A 20,286-nucleotide genomic window follows, 5' to 3' on the forward strand; every position below is an offset into this window, starting at 1 on the left:
ACCTGAAACCTGAGATTCCCCCACAGGCAGGGGAGGGTCACCCCACCGCACCATCGCAGGTGGGCAGTGGGAGACCACATATAGCACCCCCGGGGCCCTTGTTCAGCCTGCACTGAGCGGTCCGGCCGCTGTGGCAACGGCGCCCGCCGACCGCCGAGCCCAGGGCCGGCCGCCGCCTCGGCTGGGGCAGCAGGGCCGTGCCCGTAGCTATGGAGAGGCTCACGGCAGCCTCCAACCGCAGGACTTCGGCCCGTACGTCCCCACGCAGGGGCCGGAGCGGGAAGAGACAGAGAGACGAGGTGGCAGCAAGGAGGCCGCGGGGGTCTCCGGGCCCCTGGACGCGTGCAGAGCCCGCCCGCCTTCGCCGATGCCTCTGAGTCATCCGACCCTGACCCCTCGGCCACGGAGATGGGCAGAAACCTCCGCGGAGCGCAGGCGGCCTCTGTCACGGCTCACGGGTGTCAGACTGAGAACTGTGCCTCGGACTCCTCCCCGGGCAGGCTTATTGCACCGTGAGCTCCACTGCCTGGTCGGAGACAGGCCTGGGGACCACGGGAGATGGGGGAAAAGACGGCCACAGCGGGGACAAGAGGCATGGGCTGGGGGGCTCACAGGGTGGGGGAGGAGGGCCACGCCTCACCTGGACGTGGAACGCCCACCCCTGGGAGATGTCATGGAGGGGAGCGGGGGAGCTGGCCACAAGCCCGCCTCCCGGAGGGCCAGTGAGACCCCTGGGGGGGCCCACGGTCAGCCACCAACAGCCGCCGTCTTCTTGTTAAGTCACCAGACTGCCTGACACCGGTGCTGAGTGCAGCTGCCCTTCCTCTTGCTGGCCTGTCCCCGGTGTCCCACCGCCAAGGCTGTGAGGCTTTTCTGCGCTTCACTGCTGGGCACGCCGAGAGCTGGACCCACCGTGCCGGGTCCCCCTCCCCCAGGACACCCCCTGTGCCGCTGCACGCGGGCAGCATCCACCTTCCCGCCACTCTCCAGACCCTTGAACCTACTCAAGCATCGTCCCCCGCGGTCCAGGGGCCTTGTCCGTGGCCTTCCTGGCTGTAACTTCAAGGGAGAAGACAAATGGAGATGTTTGCAGGATCGCATGGCCAGCCCGAGGGGCCCTCAAGGAAGGCTACACACTCCCAGGACAGTGGCTGAACCTCCCGCCTCAGCTCGGCCACCCAGAGCCTGGCCCAGCAAGTTGGGTACAGAGAAGGACGGAGACGGTGGCCACCATAAGCCAACCGTAACAAGAGACCCTGCCCCGCGGGACCCAGGGCGCGTCGTCCAGCTCCCTCTGCCAAGTGACCTTCACCACCCACGTCCATCGGGAGGGCTCCCCCAGCTTAACACCTCCACCCCGCAGGCATCTGGAAGGATCTCCCCCAGCCTCCCCCTCCCCCCGGCACTGATCGGTGCTGACGGGACGACACTGACCAGCACCTTCTGTAGGACAGGTGTTGGGCGGTCAAACTCACTGTCGGGTCTGTTTCCCAGATTAGACTTAATTCACCGAGCTGTGACCTGCCTTCTGAAACCCGACGGAGGGAGAGTCTGACGGCACCCATGCCCCCAGTGCCTTAGCGGGGCAGCCGCTCGTCCGCTGGGCGGGAGGTCGGCAGCCTCACCCCTTCCGAGGGGGGATCCCCAGGCAGCATCAGCCCCCCCCCGCCCCTCGGCTCCTGGGTGCCACACCGCCCAGCGTGGCCGTGGGCTCGGAGGAGGTCTCCCTACCTTTCTGAAGGACGGACCCAGTTCTGCTTGTAATAAAACAGAGTGACCCGTCCACACGCACCTGGGGATGCTGGTGAGATAGGTCATGACATTCTGGAACTCCTTGTCGGGGACGTCGCCGAAGGCCGGGTAGTCGGGGAAGGTGATGACGGGGCTGCCGTCCTGCCCCCGCCCACCTGGGGAGAGAGAAGAGCTGCACTCAGCACGGCGGGCGCGGGGGCGCTGCTCCCGGGTGTCGGCAGGACAGTCATTTTCCAGAAGGAAACTCACTTTCCGTGTTTTGGGTTTTTTTTTTGTTTTGATGTGGACCATCTTTAAAGTCTTTATTGAATTTGTTACAATATTGCTTCTGTTTTTACGTTTTGTTTTTTTGGCCGCAGGCATGTGGGATCTTAGCTCCCTGACCAGGGATCGAACCCACACCCCCTGCACTGGAAGGCGAAGTCTAAACCACCGGACCGCCAGGGAAGTCCCGTCCATGTCTTTTATTATGAGAGAAATGTGTGCTATCGATGGGAACGTTTGGAATGAGGTGATGAGCTGAAGCAGGTACCCGCTATCCTGCCGCCGCCGGAGCATCGCGGGAGCACGTTTCCTTCCAAACCCACTTCCGTGTGCTTTTGTGTGTGACGGACCGCGCTGAACAGAAAGCTGGCATCCTGCTTCCTTCCTGACGGCATGGACGTTTTCCACGCTCCACAGGTGACGTGAAGAGCATTTAAACATTGCACGTGCCACCAGGCTGCAGCCCGACCGCCTGGGCGCCCTGTGGCGACTTCGGGTAGACAGTTCCTGTCTGATGGGAGTCATCCCTTCGGCACCGTGTGTGGGGAGGTACAGGTGGAACCGGCGGGGGGGGGGGCACTTTTCCCAGGGGAGGTGCACCCGACACAGTTCCCGAGGGAAAACGAGGCAGTGGCCTGGGATCTGGGAAGGTGAGCACGGCTCCCCAGGGCCAGGCAGTCGGGAGGGCAGGCGTGGAGATGCAGGCTGGGATTCTGGGCCGAGCTGTCCCACCGACGACCTGGGCGGCAGTGCAGAGGCCAGGAGGTGAGGCCAGGCGTGGTCTGCTGCCAGCTGGTGCCCTGCGCGGCTGGAGGTGGCCACCTCTGCTCCTCCGGGGCTGGATCCTTCCCTCTTCCCTTTGAACCGAGGCTGGCCTGGCCCATCCGAGGTGGCAGAAGTGATGCCGCGTGACTCTCAAGGCTGGTCTGCAGTGAACTTGCAGAGGACAGCCTGACACAGGCGAGCACCTGGGGCCCCTTACAAGGGCAGACCCGGTTGACCCCTGAAGACCTCTCACTCTGTCCACACCAGCTGCTCTGGTGTCCACTGGCAGCATCTGGGCAGTTCTGGTCGTCACTCTGGGGGGTGCTGGCCTCCGGTGGGTGGGGCTGCTCTACGTCCTACAATGTGGGACAGCCCCACGGGGGAGCCGTCCCCCCAGTGTCAGCGGTGCTGGGCTGCGAAGCCAGCCACCCCGACCTTCGCACACGGACACCCCGGCAGGAGGTTACGGCAGTTTGGTCCAGGGCAGGCAGTGGGCACCGTGATAACTGGCCAGGGCGTCCTCACGTTGGGAGGCGGGCAACCCGGGTGTCCTGGCGGGTGGGGGAGGGATGGAGAGGACGAGGGCCACCTCCGCCCCGGGCTCTGCTTGGCCAACCCGCACGGGGTGTCCGCAAAAACCCAGGACGCTCCAGCTTTGTTCCAGACGCTGAAGCTCGGGATGTGTTGTCTTCTAACCAATTCCCAGACTTGACGACGTGAACCAACCCGGCCCGTCGGCTCGCGCCCTGCAGGTTGGGATGGCGGCGGGCTTGGTGGTCCTCAGCTCAGGGCCTTGCCACCCGCCTGTGGGCTCGCCTGAGCCCGGGGTCACCTTCCAGCCTCCCTCAGATGCTGGCGGAACCCCCTCCCGTGGCTGTAGCGCTGGGGTCGCTCTCTGCCCCCCTCGGCCGCCTACCCTCCTCCAGACACCCCCGATAGCCCAGGCCGGCGGTAGGGTATCTTGGTCACATCAGCTCCCTTGTCCTTGGCCCCCCGTGTGCTGGGGGACCTGGGGCCTGTGAGGCCCAGTGGTCAGTGACCTTGTAGCCGCCGAGCTGGGGCCGTGGTTACTTCCGCAAAACCCCCTCCCCGAGCACCCGGCGGCCTCTGAATAACAGGAGGTGTGTCTGGGGGTCAGGGCCCCCCTGGGGTCTCCTCCTGAGGGCAGCGGGTGAAGACCTGAAGGAAGGTCAAGGTCATGACCCTGTCCTGTTGGGGACTTTGGTTTCTCAGAAGGACACCCCGCTCTCTCTCCGTCCTCCATGAGGTGGGCGCCCCTCGCGGTGCCCCCCCAGGAACAGCAGGAGGCCGTCTCTGCTGACAGACCTCAGAGGCTCAGCTTTCCTGCTCAGGGGGCTCAGGCCTCGAGGTTTAACCCCCGAGCGACACCGCGGGTCCATGTGCAGGGGGGCAGGTGGGCCTGAGCCACACAGGGCATGGCCTGGGGAGCAGCTCCTGGCACCAAGGGGCGGGCAGGGGAGCCCGGGGGCGCAGGACTGGCTCTCGGAGCTCAGGAGAGACCCCAACCTGCTGGCCAGGGGAAAGGGCTGCGAGCAGGGGGCCTTCAACCTCGGGCCCCTGACCGACAGCACAGCGAGCCTTGGGGGGCAGGCCTGCCCGGTGGAGCGGCGCCGCCCTGCTCCAGGCACTGCTCTCGCGCAATGCTCACGGCCTTTGCGGGCCCGAGGCACCAGCACCCTGGCCGGCCGGATAGGGCAGCAAGATGTCCCTGCAGGCTGGAGACAGAGCCCGGATCCCAGGGGAGGTGGCAGGTGGACAGGGGCTGGAGATACGGAACGACCCCAGGACAGGCTTGTGGGCAGTGCCGGCCCCTCGCCCTTGTCGGTGGCGCCCCAGGGGCTTCTCCCAGAAGGCGGAGCCACAGAAGCCAGAGCCCAGGCCCTGGACACTGCACGGGGGCGACTGTGCCACACCTGCACCTCCTCCCCGTCCCAGGAGAGCTCTGGAATCCAGGAGACCGCAGCCAGGAGCAGCCGGGCCACGCCCCCCTGGGGACCCAGCTGGCCCCTGGCCGGCATTTGCCGGCTCTGAGCTGCCCTCATCACAGGCATCGGTGCAATGGGGGGCGGGCCGCACCGCACGGATTGTCCCCAGGCCCCACGACGCGGTCACGGAAGGCCAGGAGGCCGACCGCCTGGCGAGCAGACACTCCCCCGCCCGCGTCACACAGCCTGGCCTTCGCACTCACCAGACAGGTACGCAAAGCGCTTCTGCAGCTGGTCCTGGATGTCGGCAGCACAGAGCGGGCTGATGTCGTGGTGCATGATTTCATCTGCGGGGAGAGCAGAGCAGACGGAAACACGCTGTCATTTGGAGGAAATGGCCTCCCGAGCTACGTCTGGGTCAGCCCCACCGCAGACACTCGAGGGTCCAGCGGTCACGGGCCTGGAGAAAAGGATTCCAGTTTCCAGTAGAGAAACCTTTGTTTCGCAGAGCACAGAAAGCTGTGCGCTGAGTGATTCATCAGTATTTAAAGCGTGGTGTGTGTCAGAAGCACAGAGAAAGGCGGAGGGAGTGGAGGAAGGGACAGGGAGGGACACGGGGGGACAGAGGGGGACACGGAGGGACAGAGGGGGACAGAGAAGGACCGGCAGGCAGAGGGGAGGTGGGGGGAGTGGGCCAGGACCGGAGCTGGAGGACTGACCCCGAGATGACTGCTGGGGGAGCAGACACTCTTTGGTCTGAGAGCACCTACCGACATCCTGGGAGTGGCTGGGCCACCCTTGGGGTTCTCGCCTGCTGTCTATGCAACAACCCACTGGTCAGAGTGGAAACCTGGCCATGGCAGTGGGTTCAGACATACATGCCTGGAGCCTCACCCCAGCCTGACACTGACCCTGAGCAGGGCGCTGAGCCCGGTACCGACAGCCACAAGTCCTAGATCAGGGCCCCGAGTGACCCAGTCACAGCCTGGAGGCGTTGACCAGAAACAAAAGGTTTAGCAAGACTCCTGGTGGAACCCGGACACGGCCAGGGTCTGGGTCCATGCGGGGGCACCAGCAGGTGGCCACAGGGCCGGGCTGCTGGGGGGCCTTCGCGGACCTGTGTCTCTAGTTGCTGCTAGGTGGGTACCACGTGAGTGACGGCCCACGTCTCGTGTCTCCAGACCCGGGTGTCCTGGAGAGTCTGCAGCCTTCAGTGTTGACACAACTTCTCCACAGAGACTACAACTCACAAATGGCTTAAGAGTCAGCTCTCCTACACCCAGAAGAAGACCCCGGCCCCCAGGGCCTGGAGATTCAGGTCACGGAGACAGTGGAACGCCCTCCGAGCGGATGAGCCTCCGTCCTGCAGACCAGGGAGCGTGGGCAGGTGGCACAATTAAACGCACAGGCGGGTCCCCAGATCCCGGCTGTCATCTGTGGAACTGCCGAGACCCACGGCTGGCTGCCCCGTGACTCTGCCTGGTGCTGACGAGGACGTGACGGGGGCCGTGTCCACTCATCCCGACACAGCCGCAGCCCGTTCAGGGTCAGGGACCGAATGACGGGTCACACTCAGAAAACTCAGAGGCCACGACTCTGCCGGTTCCACGGGCAGCTCGGGGCCATGCCACCTCCCCTGTGCAGGGAAACGTCTCACCAGTGGCTTTCTTTTGTGGGAGAAAAACAGGGCTGGAAACAAGTGCTGAAAGAAAACCTGAAATGTTTTAAATTCCAGACGAGGTGGTTTATGGCCGTCACACCTCATTTATTTAGAACACATGTCAGGTGCGATGGACGGGCAGCTGCACCGGAGGCTGGGAGGCCAGACTTTATGCTGCCCACACTGTCGAGCATGGACCCTGTTCTCCTCAAATCCGGCCTCTGCCCGCCGGGGACAAGCGCGTCATTGAGACGGACCCCCAGGGAAGTGGGGTCGCCCTCAAGCTTGGAAAGGAGACGCCCAGGGCTGCAGAAAACAGCACGGACGCTGCTAGCTGGCAAGTCCCCAGACCGGCGTGGACGCTGGGACGGGCAGTTCCTCAGGCCTCGCAGGACTGCCCTCAGCTCGCAGACCCCCCCGGACCACATCGAGACTCCAACAGGCATTTCTGCAGAGATTCTCAGACCTGGTTTCGAGCAGCTCCGAGCGGCAGGGCCTTCACGTGGCCCCTCCGACGAGCACACTTCCTCCTTCCTGAGCTCGCTGTGGACACCAGAGCTGTCCGCCCTCCGTGTCCAGCTCCCCCGGACGGCAGGCGGCTCCCCACGTACTAGGGGCACGGTGGCTACCCCTGACCACCCCTGCCCTTTCTCACTGTCTGGCCCACCGTCCATGTTAAGCTGCTTCCACAGAGGGACGCGCTTGGGGCCGCCGCCCCGACGTGCTTCGAGTTCCCCGACCAGCCGAGGTCCTGCCAGGCCCGGGGTCTCTGCACAGGCTGCCCCCTCTGTGATGCTTCTCCCATCCCTGTTTCCTGGTCCAATCCTACTCAAGATGTCACCGAGATGCCACCTCTTCGGGGCGCCTTTCTCCGCCTCCTAGCCTGGCGGGGGCCTCACAGCACCCTGCACCCCCGCGGAGGGCACCAGCCGGCCCACTCCCAGGGCAGGAGCCCAGAGAACTCGTGCTGAACGGACAGACGATGACTCCTCAGAGCTTCACGTGGAATCTGGCTAATGTGGCAAAGTTCGCTCTGACTTGCACACAGGCTGGTTCCAGAATTTCTACCCGTTGCAGGCCCCGCGGGTGCAGACCCCTCACCACGGCAGCCGCGCCCCAGAACCCACCACCCGTGAATCTTCTGGGGCAGAACTAACCTAATATTGTGCCTTAGATCAAATGACCCAATTTAGGTTTGAAGGTAGGGTTACTCTGCACACGAGGTCCATTCAGACAAATGGACCGTACAAAACCTCATACGTGTTAAATGGTCACTGGCCGCCCCTCAGAGAGCTGAGAATAACCGAGCAGCTTCCGGCTGCCATCGAGGCACATGGTGTTTGTCACGCGCCCTCCGTGGACAGCAGGCGCTGCGGCGTCAGGCACGCACTGCTTCTTTCTCCCTCAAAGGCTGGGGCCTCGTCCACGATATTTCATCCTGCACTCGAGTGGCAGGTGGCGGCCGGTTGAGAAGGAAGTGGAGGTACCCGGCCTGGCCCATCTGAGGTCTGGGACGGGAAGTGGGGTCGCCCTGCCCGCCGGGTCAGGGTCAGGGTCAGGGTCAGGGGAGGCCCAGCTCCTGCACAGACCCGCTCTGTGTGCACACAATGCCCCACAGATAACCACCCGACAACGACTTTCCTGTCGCCCAGACGTAAGCGGAGACTCCAGGCAATTACCCAGCACAGAGTCACTCTGAGACGGGAGGGGTGCAGTGGGGAGAGGACAGCGCTTCCCTTCCGACTCCTGCAGGGTGGGGGCCGGGGGCGGGGTCTGCAGGTTGACCTGGTCCCTCTGGCACCAGCTCTGGGAGCCCGTCTGGAAGTGTCGCTCTGTCCAGAGCACCGCAGGGGGCAGAGGCCCGCTCCCTGTCAGAGGCCAGAGGGAATGACCCCTCGCTGAGCTCACGACATCTCAGCGGTGCGGGGACCCAGCTCAGTTCTACATGAGGACAAAGGGGAAGAAACATCGACCGCTGGAATCTCTGGCCACAAAGTGGTCCCCTGAGTCCTGGTCTGCGCGGCAATCGGAGAGTCCGGGGGAGGGGCACCGCCCTTTTATCTTCACACCGTTTCATCTTAACACAATCAGACTCCGGCAGCAAACTTCCTTCCTCTGGCAAACTGACTCGCATATTTTCTTTCTTTTAGGACGAGGATTTCACAGTGCAGAGCAGGCTGCATCTGGCCCGCGCTGCCCATGGGGAGGGCCTGCGAGCGGCACCGTGCACGCCAGCGCTGCTCGGGCCGAGAACCCAGGCAGGGCTGGGGCTCGAGAGACGCAGGGCGCCTGGACCCTGAAGATCCATGTCCCGGTGGCGAGGGTCTGGGTCAAGGACGCCCGCGGCGCGTGCAGAAGCCTGGCGTTCGTGTTCGAGGCTGGTCCCCGCCTTGCTGAAGGGGGGACAGGAGCCTGAGAAGGGCTCCGACGGAGGGGTCGGCAGCTGGCAAGAGGCCCTGGGCCGCAAAGTCCACTAAGTCCGTCACGAGCTAATTCTCTTCCTTGTTTATATCTGGCTGCACATCCACACCCGAGGCTTTTGTTTATTTTCTGTCAAAATATACCCGTGATGCCCTTTCAGAGTCCGAAGTGGAGAGTCCGTGGGGTGGCCTCACCATCCCGCGTGGGTGGGATTCCTAGTCTACCGAGACCCCACCCAGGAAGCCCCAAACCAGAGCAGAGCGTGTGCGGAGGGATGGCCGCAAAGAGGCGACTCCAAGCTGGGGGACGAGGATGCCTGGGGCTCCAGACAGGCAGGGACCCATCAGCTCCCCAAGTCCCTGGTCGGGCGGGAGAGGCATCTCCGTGGCAACCTGTAGTCCACGGGACGGCTCTGGGATTCAGCCCTTCGGGTGTTGGAGATCGACACTCACTTGGGCTGAATCCTCCCTCACAGGTCATCCTGGGTGTTTTTAACAAGTCACTCGTTACTGGATTAGGCACAAACATTTCACGTCACGTACGATGCGTCGTTACCTCAGTTCATCCCTGTTCTCCCCGATTTCCTGATCTCAAGACGTGAATCCTTATGTATTTTAAAATAAAAGGCCCCATGTGAGAAGATGCTTAACCAAACTCGTGCTCAGGGAAGCCCCATCCTCAGCAGAGGGGTTGGCTCCCAGGCACCCCCGGCGGAGCTCAGGGAACCAGCCAGGGCCCAGCTGGCGCCGTGGGAGCTCTTCCGCGTGGGCACCAGGGACAAACCCTGAGCAGAGCCGCGGGAGGCCCTGGGCGACCACAGCGGGCACCAGCTGTGCAGACGAGGCCCCGCGGCCTCCTGCCATCCAGGCTGCAGACCTGCATCTTCCGAGGCCACGGCCCACTCGGCGTCGTGTCTGCAGCTCAGGCTGCGTGGGAATGACCGCTGGGGCCTCGGCGAGGCTCTCGTAGAACCCTCATCCCTCCCTGCCCCGCCGGCCATGGCCTTTTCAGTCGACCTCAGAGGAGTGCGGGCTTCTCAAGGGCGGGGCTGGCGCTGATCAGACCCTCCTTCCGTGCGCCGGACAGCCAATCAGAGGCCAGGGCTCCCCGGACGCGTCTCCATCTGCCCCTTCACCAACACCCGTTCTGTGAAGGTTCTGGACTTCAGAAGAGACCACCTGGGCAGCAGCTTCAGCCAGCTGGGCCCTGGGGCGCACGCTCCACACCCACGCCAGGGGCCCCGGATACGAAGCTTGCACGCACGTTTCACAGCCTGGCTCGTGGATATTCACGCCGCACGCTTGGCGGTTTCAGAGCTACAAACAACTTCTTAAAAAACAGCTTTTGGAACCCTGTCCCGTAGGGTGTCAACTACATCACCTCCGCCACGTCCCGGGCGACGCAGGGCATGGCAGACACCTGGCTTAGACGTTGCACCGCCTGCCGATGGCAGACGGCTGAGCCCTAGCGGGCCTCAGAATCCTCTCTAACACAGGCTCCAGGCAGCTCGCCAAGCACGCGGAGACCTGCCCCGACCCGCATCAGTGACCTGCATCAGCGCATAAGCGACCCTCACACCCACTGGCCCTCACGCCAGCACGGAGCATTTTCCCAGGGGCTCCACTCACAGTGGGGGGCTCCAGACCTTCACTTCTCTGCACCTTTGGCAGAGCCCCTCCCCAGTCGGGGAGACAAGGGCCCCGCAGTCAGACAAACTGCGTTGGCAGGTGGATCTTAACCGCTGCGCCCCCAGGGAAGCCCCCAAGGAGAATTCTGGCCCGAGATCTTCTAAGGTCTGAAGCTGTGGGCGGAGCGGAGAATGACCTTGCCCTCGGTGAACGGGCAGACGCGCACCTGCATCCACCTGTGAGCAAGGACGGTCCGTTGTCCCCGAGGCTCACACAGAGCTGCTCTGGCCTCTGGGCACCTCCTGGTCCAGAGGCTGTGTTCTATTTTGCAGAATCACCACCCGTTATGTGCAGGGTTCCTGGTCTCCTGGGCGGTGGACCAGTGCTCCAGGGGCAGGCGGGAGCTGTGTGACCTTGGGCGTGTTACCTAACCTCTCTGAACTGGTCTCTTTGTCTGTAAATCGGGATAATTGCGGCATCGAGCTCTGGGGAAGCTTGTGCACACGTGCAGCATGGCGTCTGGCATGCGGTGGGTGTTTAACTGCTGCTAGCGTGCGACCTGGCACCTGGCCGCACTGCACCTCGGGGAGGTCGGGCCAGGAAAGGGCCGCATCCACCCCTCAGCCTCTCCCGTTTCTTCTGGCTCTGCTGCCGTTACCGAGAGCAGGGACGTGCCCACGGGGAAAGGCGGGTTCTGGGTGGGACGGCCCCACCCCGCTTTCCCTGCTCCCGCACCTGCTCCGAGGCACAGCTCCGCCTAGGACCCTCTACCCGGCCTGACCATCCTGCGTCTCAGCTCAGCTGGGGCCACCCCAGCGCCTGATCCCAGAGTGCCGGCACCCCCGCTGCGTGCGCCTCACCTGCGCGGCGGCTCACGTGCCTCCAGAGCAGGCCGCCCGCCCCCAGGGCTCCCGAGATGACCCGAGTGTCCCCGTCTCTGCTGCCCGACCCACAGACACCCGGGTCGCGGAGCTGGGGTCCGGCCGCGTGCTCGGACGGCCGGGTTCACCCTGGGTTCAGGGTGGGCACCGGGCTGGGGCCTGGGATGTGCGCTTGGACCAAGGGGCCTTGGGCCCCGTAGAGGACCCGGAAGGGGCCCCCTTGCCATGGGCGAGGGCCTCCTTTGCATCCACACCATGGAGCTCCAAGCGGGGTCGGGCTGCCCCCGCGAGGCCTCCCTAGAGAAGGGCCCTGATGAACTAGAATCAGACCTGCAAGACGGGGGTGGGGGGTGGGTGGAAGCCCAGCAGGAGGCCTCGTGGCCACATCGCAAGCAGGTTAATTTACTACACGTCACTCTGCGCAGCGACTCTTGAGTGCCCAGAGCGGGCTGGAGGGATGAGGGTGGTTCACACACCCAGCAGGGAGCCAGGCGGCAGGTGGGCCAGGTGAGAGGTCGGGGAGGACTAGGGCAGCCGGGGGCCTGGGCTGCAGCCTCTGAGCTCGGGCATCGGGTGTGGGCTGGCACGGAACGGAATCTCCGTGGACCTTTTATTACCAACAACGCTCATCCTAGTGACCCCCGTCCCCGCGCAGCACCGGGCAAACCCTGCCAGGGTCCAGCTCCCGAGCCTGGCCGGCCCACCAGGCAGGTCGTCACACACGATGGCCCAAGGTTACGACGACGCAGTGGGCAGAACTGCTGACACCCACCGGCTCCCCATGGCTCCTGGGAGCCCCCAGAGCCCGGCCAAGCTGGAAAGGGGCGGGGGATCTGCAGGCCGGGCCCACAAAGCAGCCCCGGGGCCAGACAGTGGGCGTCCGTCTCCTGGGCCTCACGGCTCCTCCCCCGGCCGAAAGTCCACCCCCGCCCAGGGCCTGAGGGCCAGCCCTTTCCAAACCTTCCTCCTCCTGGGCGCCCTGGGCCCGAGAGCACCCGCCTGGTGAGTTAATGTTGCCACTTAAACATGCACCCAGCGGCCCACGTCCCCGCGAAAGAGCGGGTCTAAGAGCAGAGCAGCAGTCCCCGCCAGGCAGGCCCCCCGCTTCCGTCTGAGCTGTGCTAGAAGTCCCTCGGGCTCCTGCCTGCTCCAAAAGCAGCGACTCTCAGCGCCCAGTTAGGTGGAACCTGCCCTCGTGCTGTTTGCGTCTCATCCCGGCTGGGCGGGGCCTCCACAGGGATCAGGGACACGGTCCAGATGGGATTCCAGGCCCTGGAGATGACCGGGAGGGGGGCTGCGGCTGGGGTCACTCTGGCCCGGCCTCCCCGCAGGACGCACCAAGCAGAGGCCACAGGAGGTGCCTTGAGGGCCTGTGGAGGACGTGACGCCTTCCCGGGGGGCCGACGGCCAGCAGCTCACACACCCTTCAAGCCACCCCCCCACCACGCCCTCTTTGCACGTTGAGCACTTCGGGGTTCAGTGAAAGCCAGCAGGTCCGAGCAGCGCGCCGGCAGCAGGGCCTCACCCTCACTCGGCTTTGGGTCGAGTCTCCCGCCACGCTGGGCCCCCGGCAGCTTGTCGGACACGTCTCACGAACACACCACAGATACACACACGTGTGAGCCCACTGCTGCTCGGAAAGGAAGGAGATGTGCGACAGCTCTTTTCTAAAACAACCACGTGTCAACAGTAAAAGCAGCACGTCCGTAAAGCTCAGGGACGTCCACCTCCTTCCGCCCCTCCTGGCTCCGAAGGCAGAAGGCGGGGCTGCGAGCAGAACCCCGGGGACCTGTCCATATCTGCCTCGAAAAGCACCTCACAGAGCGGGCCCGACACCCACACCGCGCTCCTGCAAGGGCCCCAGAAGCTCCCCAAGCCCTCCCCTCGATGGTGGACACGCTCATCCCACTTCCTAAGTGTCCGCAGCTCGACGAATCTGAGACCAAACAAGGAACTGCATTAACCTTCTCAAGACACACCCCTCCCCCACAAAAAACAGAATCAACGATGCACAGGGCAGAGGAGGCTGGGGCCTTGGGCGACAGGGACGGGGGCGCATGTCACCCTGAGCCTCACCCAGGCGGTCCCTGATGACGGGGTCCCTGATCGCCAGATGGGACAGCTCAGAGCAGAGTGGGGCTTGGGCCCTCCACGGACGCTGCCCCACCGGAGCTTGACTGCGGAGCCCCGGACACACACAGGAGACAGGGGAGAGACACAGAGGTAGAGAGACAGAGACAGAGAGTGAGAAAGACACAGAGAGACAGAGGGACTGCGGGGGAGAGGCAGAGACAGTGACACACACAGACACAGCGAGACAGACGAGACAGACCAAGTGAGAGAGACAGAGACAGAGAGAGGAAGGGGTGGAGAAGGGGTGACGGAGAGGGAGCTGGGGGAGGGGGTGGAGAAGGGGTGACGGAGAGGGACCTGGGGGTGGGCAGCGGCGGGTCGTGCACACCTGGCGACCTCCCTGGTTTCAGAAGGGACAGAATGGGAGACCCTGGCCCTGGTCTGGGAGCGTGGCTCAGCCCTGCTGTCCTGCTCTGTGGGCTCCGCTGCCCTGGACGCGGTGACGGAGCTGTGGCCTCGCCACGTGACTCTCATCCATTCCATCTGCCCAGGGCCCAGCTGCCGGCTCGGCCGGTGCCAACTGCTCCCCCCAGCCCCCATCCTGTGCAGCCGGAGCAGAAGTGAGGAAGGAGGTGCAGCGACCTGTCCGCAAACACCAGGCGCTCATAAAAGTCAGCATCCGGTTACAGAGCCAGGTACGGGCCACCTGGGAGTGTTCCCCAGCAACACCAAGGAAGAGGTCCCAGCACATGTGCCAACAGCTCTGGGAAACTGGACCAACGCGTCCTTCTGTAGGAAACCAGTGGATGGTTTCCAGAGACTGGGGGAGAAGCCCTCCGCCCCTCAGGCACCCCAAATTGCCTCAGGACATTCACTCAAGAGCCCATTTATCTTAAAAATAAAGCACGTGTTAGAAAAACACCTAGAATTTTTGAGGGAACGTGATAAGAATCAGAGCAGGAGTGTAGCTTGGAAACAAAGGGGCGGCTTTGATGACCACGCAGGTCCACGCAGGAGGGAAGACTACAGCATTCGGTAGGGAACGCACCACCCACTGGCGGGCCTCTAAGCTCTAAGCCCCAAGAAGCGTTCCTTTCAGGATCCCAGCCTTGTCACCTTGCTGCCACCTCAGGCGTGAATCACACGCTCTCACCCTGTGTACCAGCTTGTGTTCCGACCTGGCCACCCAGGCGGTCACCGTCCTGAGCCTTGTCCATCAGGAAACTCACTGATTCCCTCGTCTCACCTTCGGGTCACCTCGTTATAAAACCGGAAACTTCATGCACTGAAGGCTAGGGTGCGGCTGATTCATTAAAATTTACAAAAGACCATTTAACGCACTGTTGGTCAATCCTTAGCAGGAGCACCCACCGCAAAATGAACTCACGACAAACCACTTCCAAGCGAGCACCCTCCGTCCCTAGAAACGAGCCCAGGAACCTGGGCGCCCTCCCGGGCCCAGCTCTTTGTTCTCGGTCACCACGGGTGTGACCCTCCCCCAGCCAGGCAGGTACAGGAGCGCGAGCTGCAGACCGCCCCGCGGTGCTCCCCCCGCCGGTCCAGCCCCGGTCCCGCTGCGTGGAGAGCCCCCACCGGCACCCCCCAGCATCGGCAGGTCTCCCGCAGCCGGAACAAAGGAGCTTCCAGGCGGAGCGGCGACTGTGGCCCGGTACCCGGCAGGCGCTGCCCGAGGATGAGAATGAGGATGGGGGGAAGGGACGCGCGGCACGCCCACCCGGGAGGCTGCCTTCCGCGCCCGCCACCCGGCCGGGACCCCGCGGACAAGTCCCGAGTCCGGCGTGGGCGCCGCGCCAGACCCCCGGGGCCCCGCCCCGGCGCGCACGGTCCCCACGGCGCCCACCGGCGCGCACCTGTGCGGGTCTCCAGCAGCAGCCACAGCGCGGCCAGGTCCCGCGACAGCAGCGAGAGGAGGCTTAAGGTCATGCTGTCGCCCGCCGGCAGCGTCAGGAGGTGGCGACCGGCCGCCCGGAACGCCCGTGCTGGGCGCACAAAGGGACGTGGTCGGGCTCCATGCTCGCGCCGCCCGCCCGGAGCGCGAGGACCCGGGCTCTCCCCGGGGCCTCGGGTTTGCCGTCCCCGAGCCCGGGGCCTGCGGTCGGCTCCCTTGCTCTGCCCGCCGCCGGTTAACCGTGCGGCCAGGCGGCGGCAGGGCTCGCACAGCGCCGGCTCCCTCCCCGTCGCCCGTCCAGACCCTCCCTGCGGGGGGCCCCCCCGCGCTCAGTGGCTCCCTAAGCCGGGCGGGCGGGAGGCAGGACGGCCGGGGTTGGGGGCGCAGGACCCGGCCAGGACCTCCCAGGGGCGAACCCCCAGGTCCTCAGCAGCCAGACCTCAGAACACCGCCGCCAGGGGCTGGGGCACGGGGCGGGGGTGGGGGGATGGGGTGGCTGAGAACAAGGAAAATGGGACGGGGTGGGGGGGCGGCCGCCGCAGGGCGAGGGGGGCCCCCGGGGGAGCTCGTTAAAACGCAGAGTTTGGTTCTGCAGGTGGCGCTCCCGGGGGAGGGGGAGGCCAGGCCGCCCCGCAAGGACCAGATCTCCAGCAGGAAGGACCTGAGGGGCTGAGCCCAGCCTGGAGCCGACCCACCTGGAGAGGACGGCCCTCGGGCTGGACCAGGACTGCCTGTGGCTGTGCATCCACGGGCAGCGAGGGCTCCGTCCTCTCCATCGTGGGAATGAGGCAGATGTGACCTCCCCCAGCCTGGGCCCCGGGCCGCTCACCCCAGGGGAGGCTGTGGAGTCCAGCTGCTCTCGCCACTGGTCACGGAGCAGCCAACGCGCGCCCCGTCCGCGCTCCCGTCGTGTGTCACGTGGTCCCGGGCCTGACCTGGCCTTTGCTGGATGGTTCCCAAGTCTTCCTTGAACAGCTCCTCTGCGGCCTCCCGCTGGCGCTGGCACACGAGTCCCGCGAGCACAGCTCTCACACCCTCCGCCCAGGGGCTGGGACCACGGACGTTCCTGCAGATCGGGGTGCAGCTCCCAGCGTGGTGGGCAAGGCCCTCTGTGGCCGGGCCGGCCCAGCTCCTCCCTGGGCAGCCCTCGCCCACGTCCCCCGACACGCGGCCTGCGGCTCACACCTCAGGCGGGTCCTTGCCCAGAGCACAGCCTCCAGAATCACGCTCAGGGTGGCTGGCCTCTGACCGCTCGGAGACGCGGAGACCACAACGGCCCCCTCCTGCCCCAGGGACACCTGGGCATCCAGCATGGTGGTGGACACCTGCCGAGTGAGTGACTGACAGCCTGAGAGGTGACCGTTCTGAGAAAGGAGTCTTCAGGCCCGACATGCTCTTACCAGGAGGTCGTGGCGCACGCCCGGGGTATGTCCAGCCTCGCCTGCTCCCACTGTCCTTTCTTCCCGACCGACCGAGTCAAGGTCGAAGGCCCGACCTCCAGGCCACTGTCTCAGGCAGGTCGCCACACTCCTCAGCCAGCTGCTGGGCCACGAGCTCTGGGTTCACAGGCTCAGCTGCGGGCGCCCTTCTCCAGCCCCAACGTTTCCTCTCCAGGCTGTGCTTGAACGTGAGATGCGTGCCCGGCCCGCTGCTGGGTTGCGTGGCTTCCGAGGAGAGGGCCGAGGCCCACAGGTCTGGAGGGTGGGGTCCTAACGCCCGCCCTGTGCTTGTGCAGAACCAGCCAGCAGGCACCGCGCTTCAGCGTGCACAAGACAACACGCGCTCTCCGTTAAAACCGGTCCGCTCCGGATCCCCGAGTCGGAGACACGTGATCTGTTCATCCAGGAAACGTGTGGCCTCGGCCATTGAGGCGTGGGGTCGGGTGGGAGGGGTCAGCGGAGGCCGGGGGCTGCTCTTCCCCCAGGGGCCATGGTCAGGGGGGCATCAGGACAAACTGCACACGGTGAATCAGCTCCTGGTCTCTCTACCCCGAAGACCAGAGAGCCGAGAGGCACTGGCACCACTGACACGTCGGCACACCGCCAGCCCTGTTCCCGCATCCACGGCGCTCGGGTGCCCGTGTCTGCGCCTCAGCCTGTGTCTGCCGCCGCCCCCCAGGGCCGAGCCCCCTGCTACACCTCCGGCAGCCCAGGGCAGGTGCGTGACGAAAGGATCATCTCTCCGGCGGGAGAGGAGTGAAGAGGAGGCCGCTTCTTCTGCAGTCATCTCCCCCCACTGGCTCTCCGCAGCCCCAGAGGCCCTTGGGGTGGTGTCCGGGCCACGGGTCCATGCTCGCATGGCTCTCCTCGGCCTCAGGCCTCTGCGTCAGTCCCTGTGTGCCCACCCACTCCCCACGTGGCCCTTGACCACAGGCTCCACCACAGACCTGGAAGCCACCGGGGTATTCCTCTCGCTGTGCTGGCGGCTCTAGGACCATCGCTTCGGCCCCTGGTTTTCACGTCCACCCGATGCTGTGCTCTCAAGAGTGGGCCGTGCACGGAGTGAGGAAGGGAGTGCGGGCCAGCTGGGGCCAAAGGGCACGCAGACAGTCTCTGGGGTGGCTCAGTAGCTGATGCCCCGCAGAGCCTCAAGGACAGGCCCTGGGCCAGGGATGACGAGTCACACTGGGGGACAGCGGAGCCGGAGCCCAGAGTCACACACGGACGCCACTGACATTCGGCTCTCGGGCTGGCGGGTGTGTCCAGCTGGGGGTGGGGGGGTTCGTGACCTCAGCCCCGATGGGCTGACACTGGTTACTTCTGCAGGGTTGGCTGCGTCCCAGGCCCGTGAGCTCACTCAGGACCTGGCTCCAGGGCCGGCCGCTGGGCCAGGAGGGTGTTTGCTTAAGATGTCAACGCTCTCCCAGGTGCAGGGTTCGGTGAGTTTGCGGATATTCAAACCTCTTCAACCTACAAAGAAGGCAATTTTATGCGGCTCCGCCCAGCAGTACAGGCAGGCGACCAGCGCAAGATGGGGAAAGAACCAGCGGGCAGGAGAGGGTACAGAGAATCCGGGGAAGGAGGCCTGACGGTCGGACAGGAACCGGAGGCCAGAGGCTGCCGACCACGGGCCCCAGGCGGACGCCCTGAGAGAAGGGCAGCGGGCAGGGGCAGGGCCTCTGTTCCCCGGAGAAACCCGCTGCGAAGGGCGGTCCAGCTTCCCCCGTGACCCTCCAGGGGCTCCCTTAGCTGGAAGGACACGCAGGCACGGAATTCAGCGTGAACAGGGCATATGTGAGCAAACACAGCGTCTGACTCACGCGCACACGTTTAGCACACGGTATAGGTGGCGTCATGCTCTGAGCACACAGGGTGCACCCCGGCTGCACCCCGGCCTCCCGCCTAGCTGGTCCTGTAGATAGTTACAGACACTTGGTATTAATTCTTCCTTGCCCAGGGATGCAAGACAAGCTAACCAAGCCGCCACCCTCTCCAGCCACGACCCGCTGCTGATAATGTGGGAGGGACCATCCCTCACTCACAGGCGCGCCCTTGTTTGCGGAGGCCACCCTTGCCACCTGGTCCTGTTTCATCGTCATGGCAACCTGTGAGGCAGGTGTCCCTGATCAGCAAAGCCTCAGGCAGCAGGGAAACTGGACACAGCGCTCCTCAGTCCTCTCCAGGCCTAGTTGGCCCCTGTCCCCCTCCCTGTCCCCCTCTCGTGTCCTCACTGTCCTTCTAAGGCCCTGTGATCCTTGCAGCCCGGGTCCTTCCCACCCCCAGCTGCTGCCCCTTAGCTTAAGGTGCTCCCAGTGCTCTGCCCCGTTTCTTGTGTCCTGCAGCCCCGCCCACCCAGCTCTCCTAAGCTGAACGCGTCACCCCCGCCCCCAAGGTCACCCGCGGTCACAGGATAAGCAGCAGCTTCCCTGGAGCAACGGGCAGGCCTGAGCAGCTGGCCTGAGCAGCCGGCCATCCGCGCCCCCCGGCTCCCGCACGAGCTCCAGCCGTGGCCGCAGCAGTGAGAACCGAGGAAGGTGTGCGGGACCCGCAAGGAGGGTGGGCGGCCACCGGGCAGAGGGCTCGCAGGCAGCTCGTCCCCAGGCAACCTCTCGGCTCCCGCAAGCACCGCGGTCCACGCATCCAGCTAGCGAGTCTGCAGCCGGCGCCCTCCAGTCTTAAACCGGAGCTAACCGCCCCCACCTGTCCCCCGGCCCCACGTCCTGCCTCAGGGTCTATCAGGGGTCTAGCCCTGGCCCCAGGCATGCAGCTCCTTCGCCCCCACCCCCATTCCTTTACCCGCCCCCGAGGCCTTCCAGTGATTCTGGTTTTGTTTGGCGGCTGGACTAGTCTCCTGGGAAGGCGGGTGGAGCCTGCCCACCCTCCACGGGCACCCCACGCTGGTCCTCAGCACTGTCCACGTGCTCCGGACCCTCGGAAGGGCTGTCTCTTCATCCTCAACCCAGGATGACTTACGGCCTCCCGGCCCCGAGTTCACAGCGAGCCTGAGAGGAAGGGGACGTGGGCTCGCGAACTCACGGAAGGCCGCCACGAGGCCATGCTCGGAGTCTCCCCGCGCTTGTCGCTGTTGCAGCTGGAACCACTCGGCCGACGGCCCCCCCTCCGTGCCCTGGGCCTCCCCCGCGGCCACAGCCTCCAGGCCAGGTGCCTTGCGGGCTCTGAGCACGCGCACCTCCGACCCGCGCTTCTTGCCACGGGGGGACCGAGGCTGGCGGGGACGTGCACCGGGATGCGGCTCTGTCCGTCTGACCTTTGCCTGTAGGGTTCAAGTGCCAAGGGCACCGGGGGCTCTGACCACGTTTCGTGGGCGGCCTGAGATGGGACACGTGAAATCAGGGCCGAACGTATCCCCGCGGCATCAAAGACGATCCACCCGCACCCAGCCCGGCTGCGGCAGAGCCAGGCCGCTTCTCTGTCTCTCTGGCTTCCCTTCCATCTGACTACAACCCGATTCCGGTGCCCAGTCACCCTCCGGGACAGCATACACCCGGACGCGCGTCCCACAGGGCCCCAGCCGGGCCTCCACACCC

At 65.1% G+C, this 20,286-nt stretch overlaps 1 protein-coding gene across 14 annotated transcripts in view; it reads right to left on the reverse strand.

Annotated features, from left to right (window-relative positions):
* Positions 1–20,286, reverse strand: part of MCF2L (MCF.2 cell line derived transforming sequence like) — a 120,088-nt gene that overhangs the window by 44,625 nt on the left and 55,177 nt on the right. For 11 of the 14 annotated variants that reach the window (XM_067713771.1, XM_067713776.1, XM_067713769.1 and 8 more), the window contains exons 2-3: positions 4,991–5,074; positions 1,793–1,907 (exon numbers count right to left, since the gene is read on the reverse strand). The exons of 1 other annotated variant lie outside the window; for it this stretch is intronic. In XM_067713771.1, the coding sequence (XP_067569872.1) occupies positions 1,793–1,907; positions 4,991–5,066 (191 nt within the window). In that variant the 5' untranslated portion in view covers positions 5,067–5,074. Of the gene's footprint in view, positions 1–1,792; positions 1,908–4,990; positions 5,075–15,261; positions 15,533–16,128; positions 17,159–20,286 lie in introns of those variants that run through there. 2 more of the 14 variants (XM_067713778.1, XM_067713775.1) reach the window with 2 other exon arrangements.

Source organism: Pseudorca crassidens, chromosome 18, assembly GCF_039906515.1.
Source record: "Pseudorca crassidens isolate mPseCra1 chromosome 18, mPseCra1.hap1, whole genome shotgun sequence".
In the NCBI taxonomy this organism is placed as follows: Eukaryota; Metazoa; Chordata; class Mammalia; order Artiodactyla; family Delphinidae; genus Pseudorca; species Pseudorca crassidens.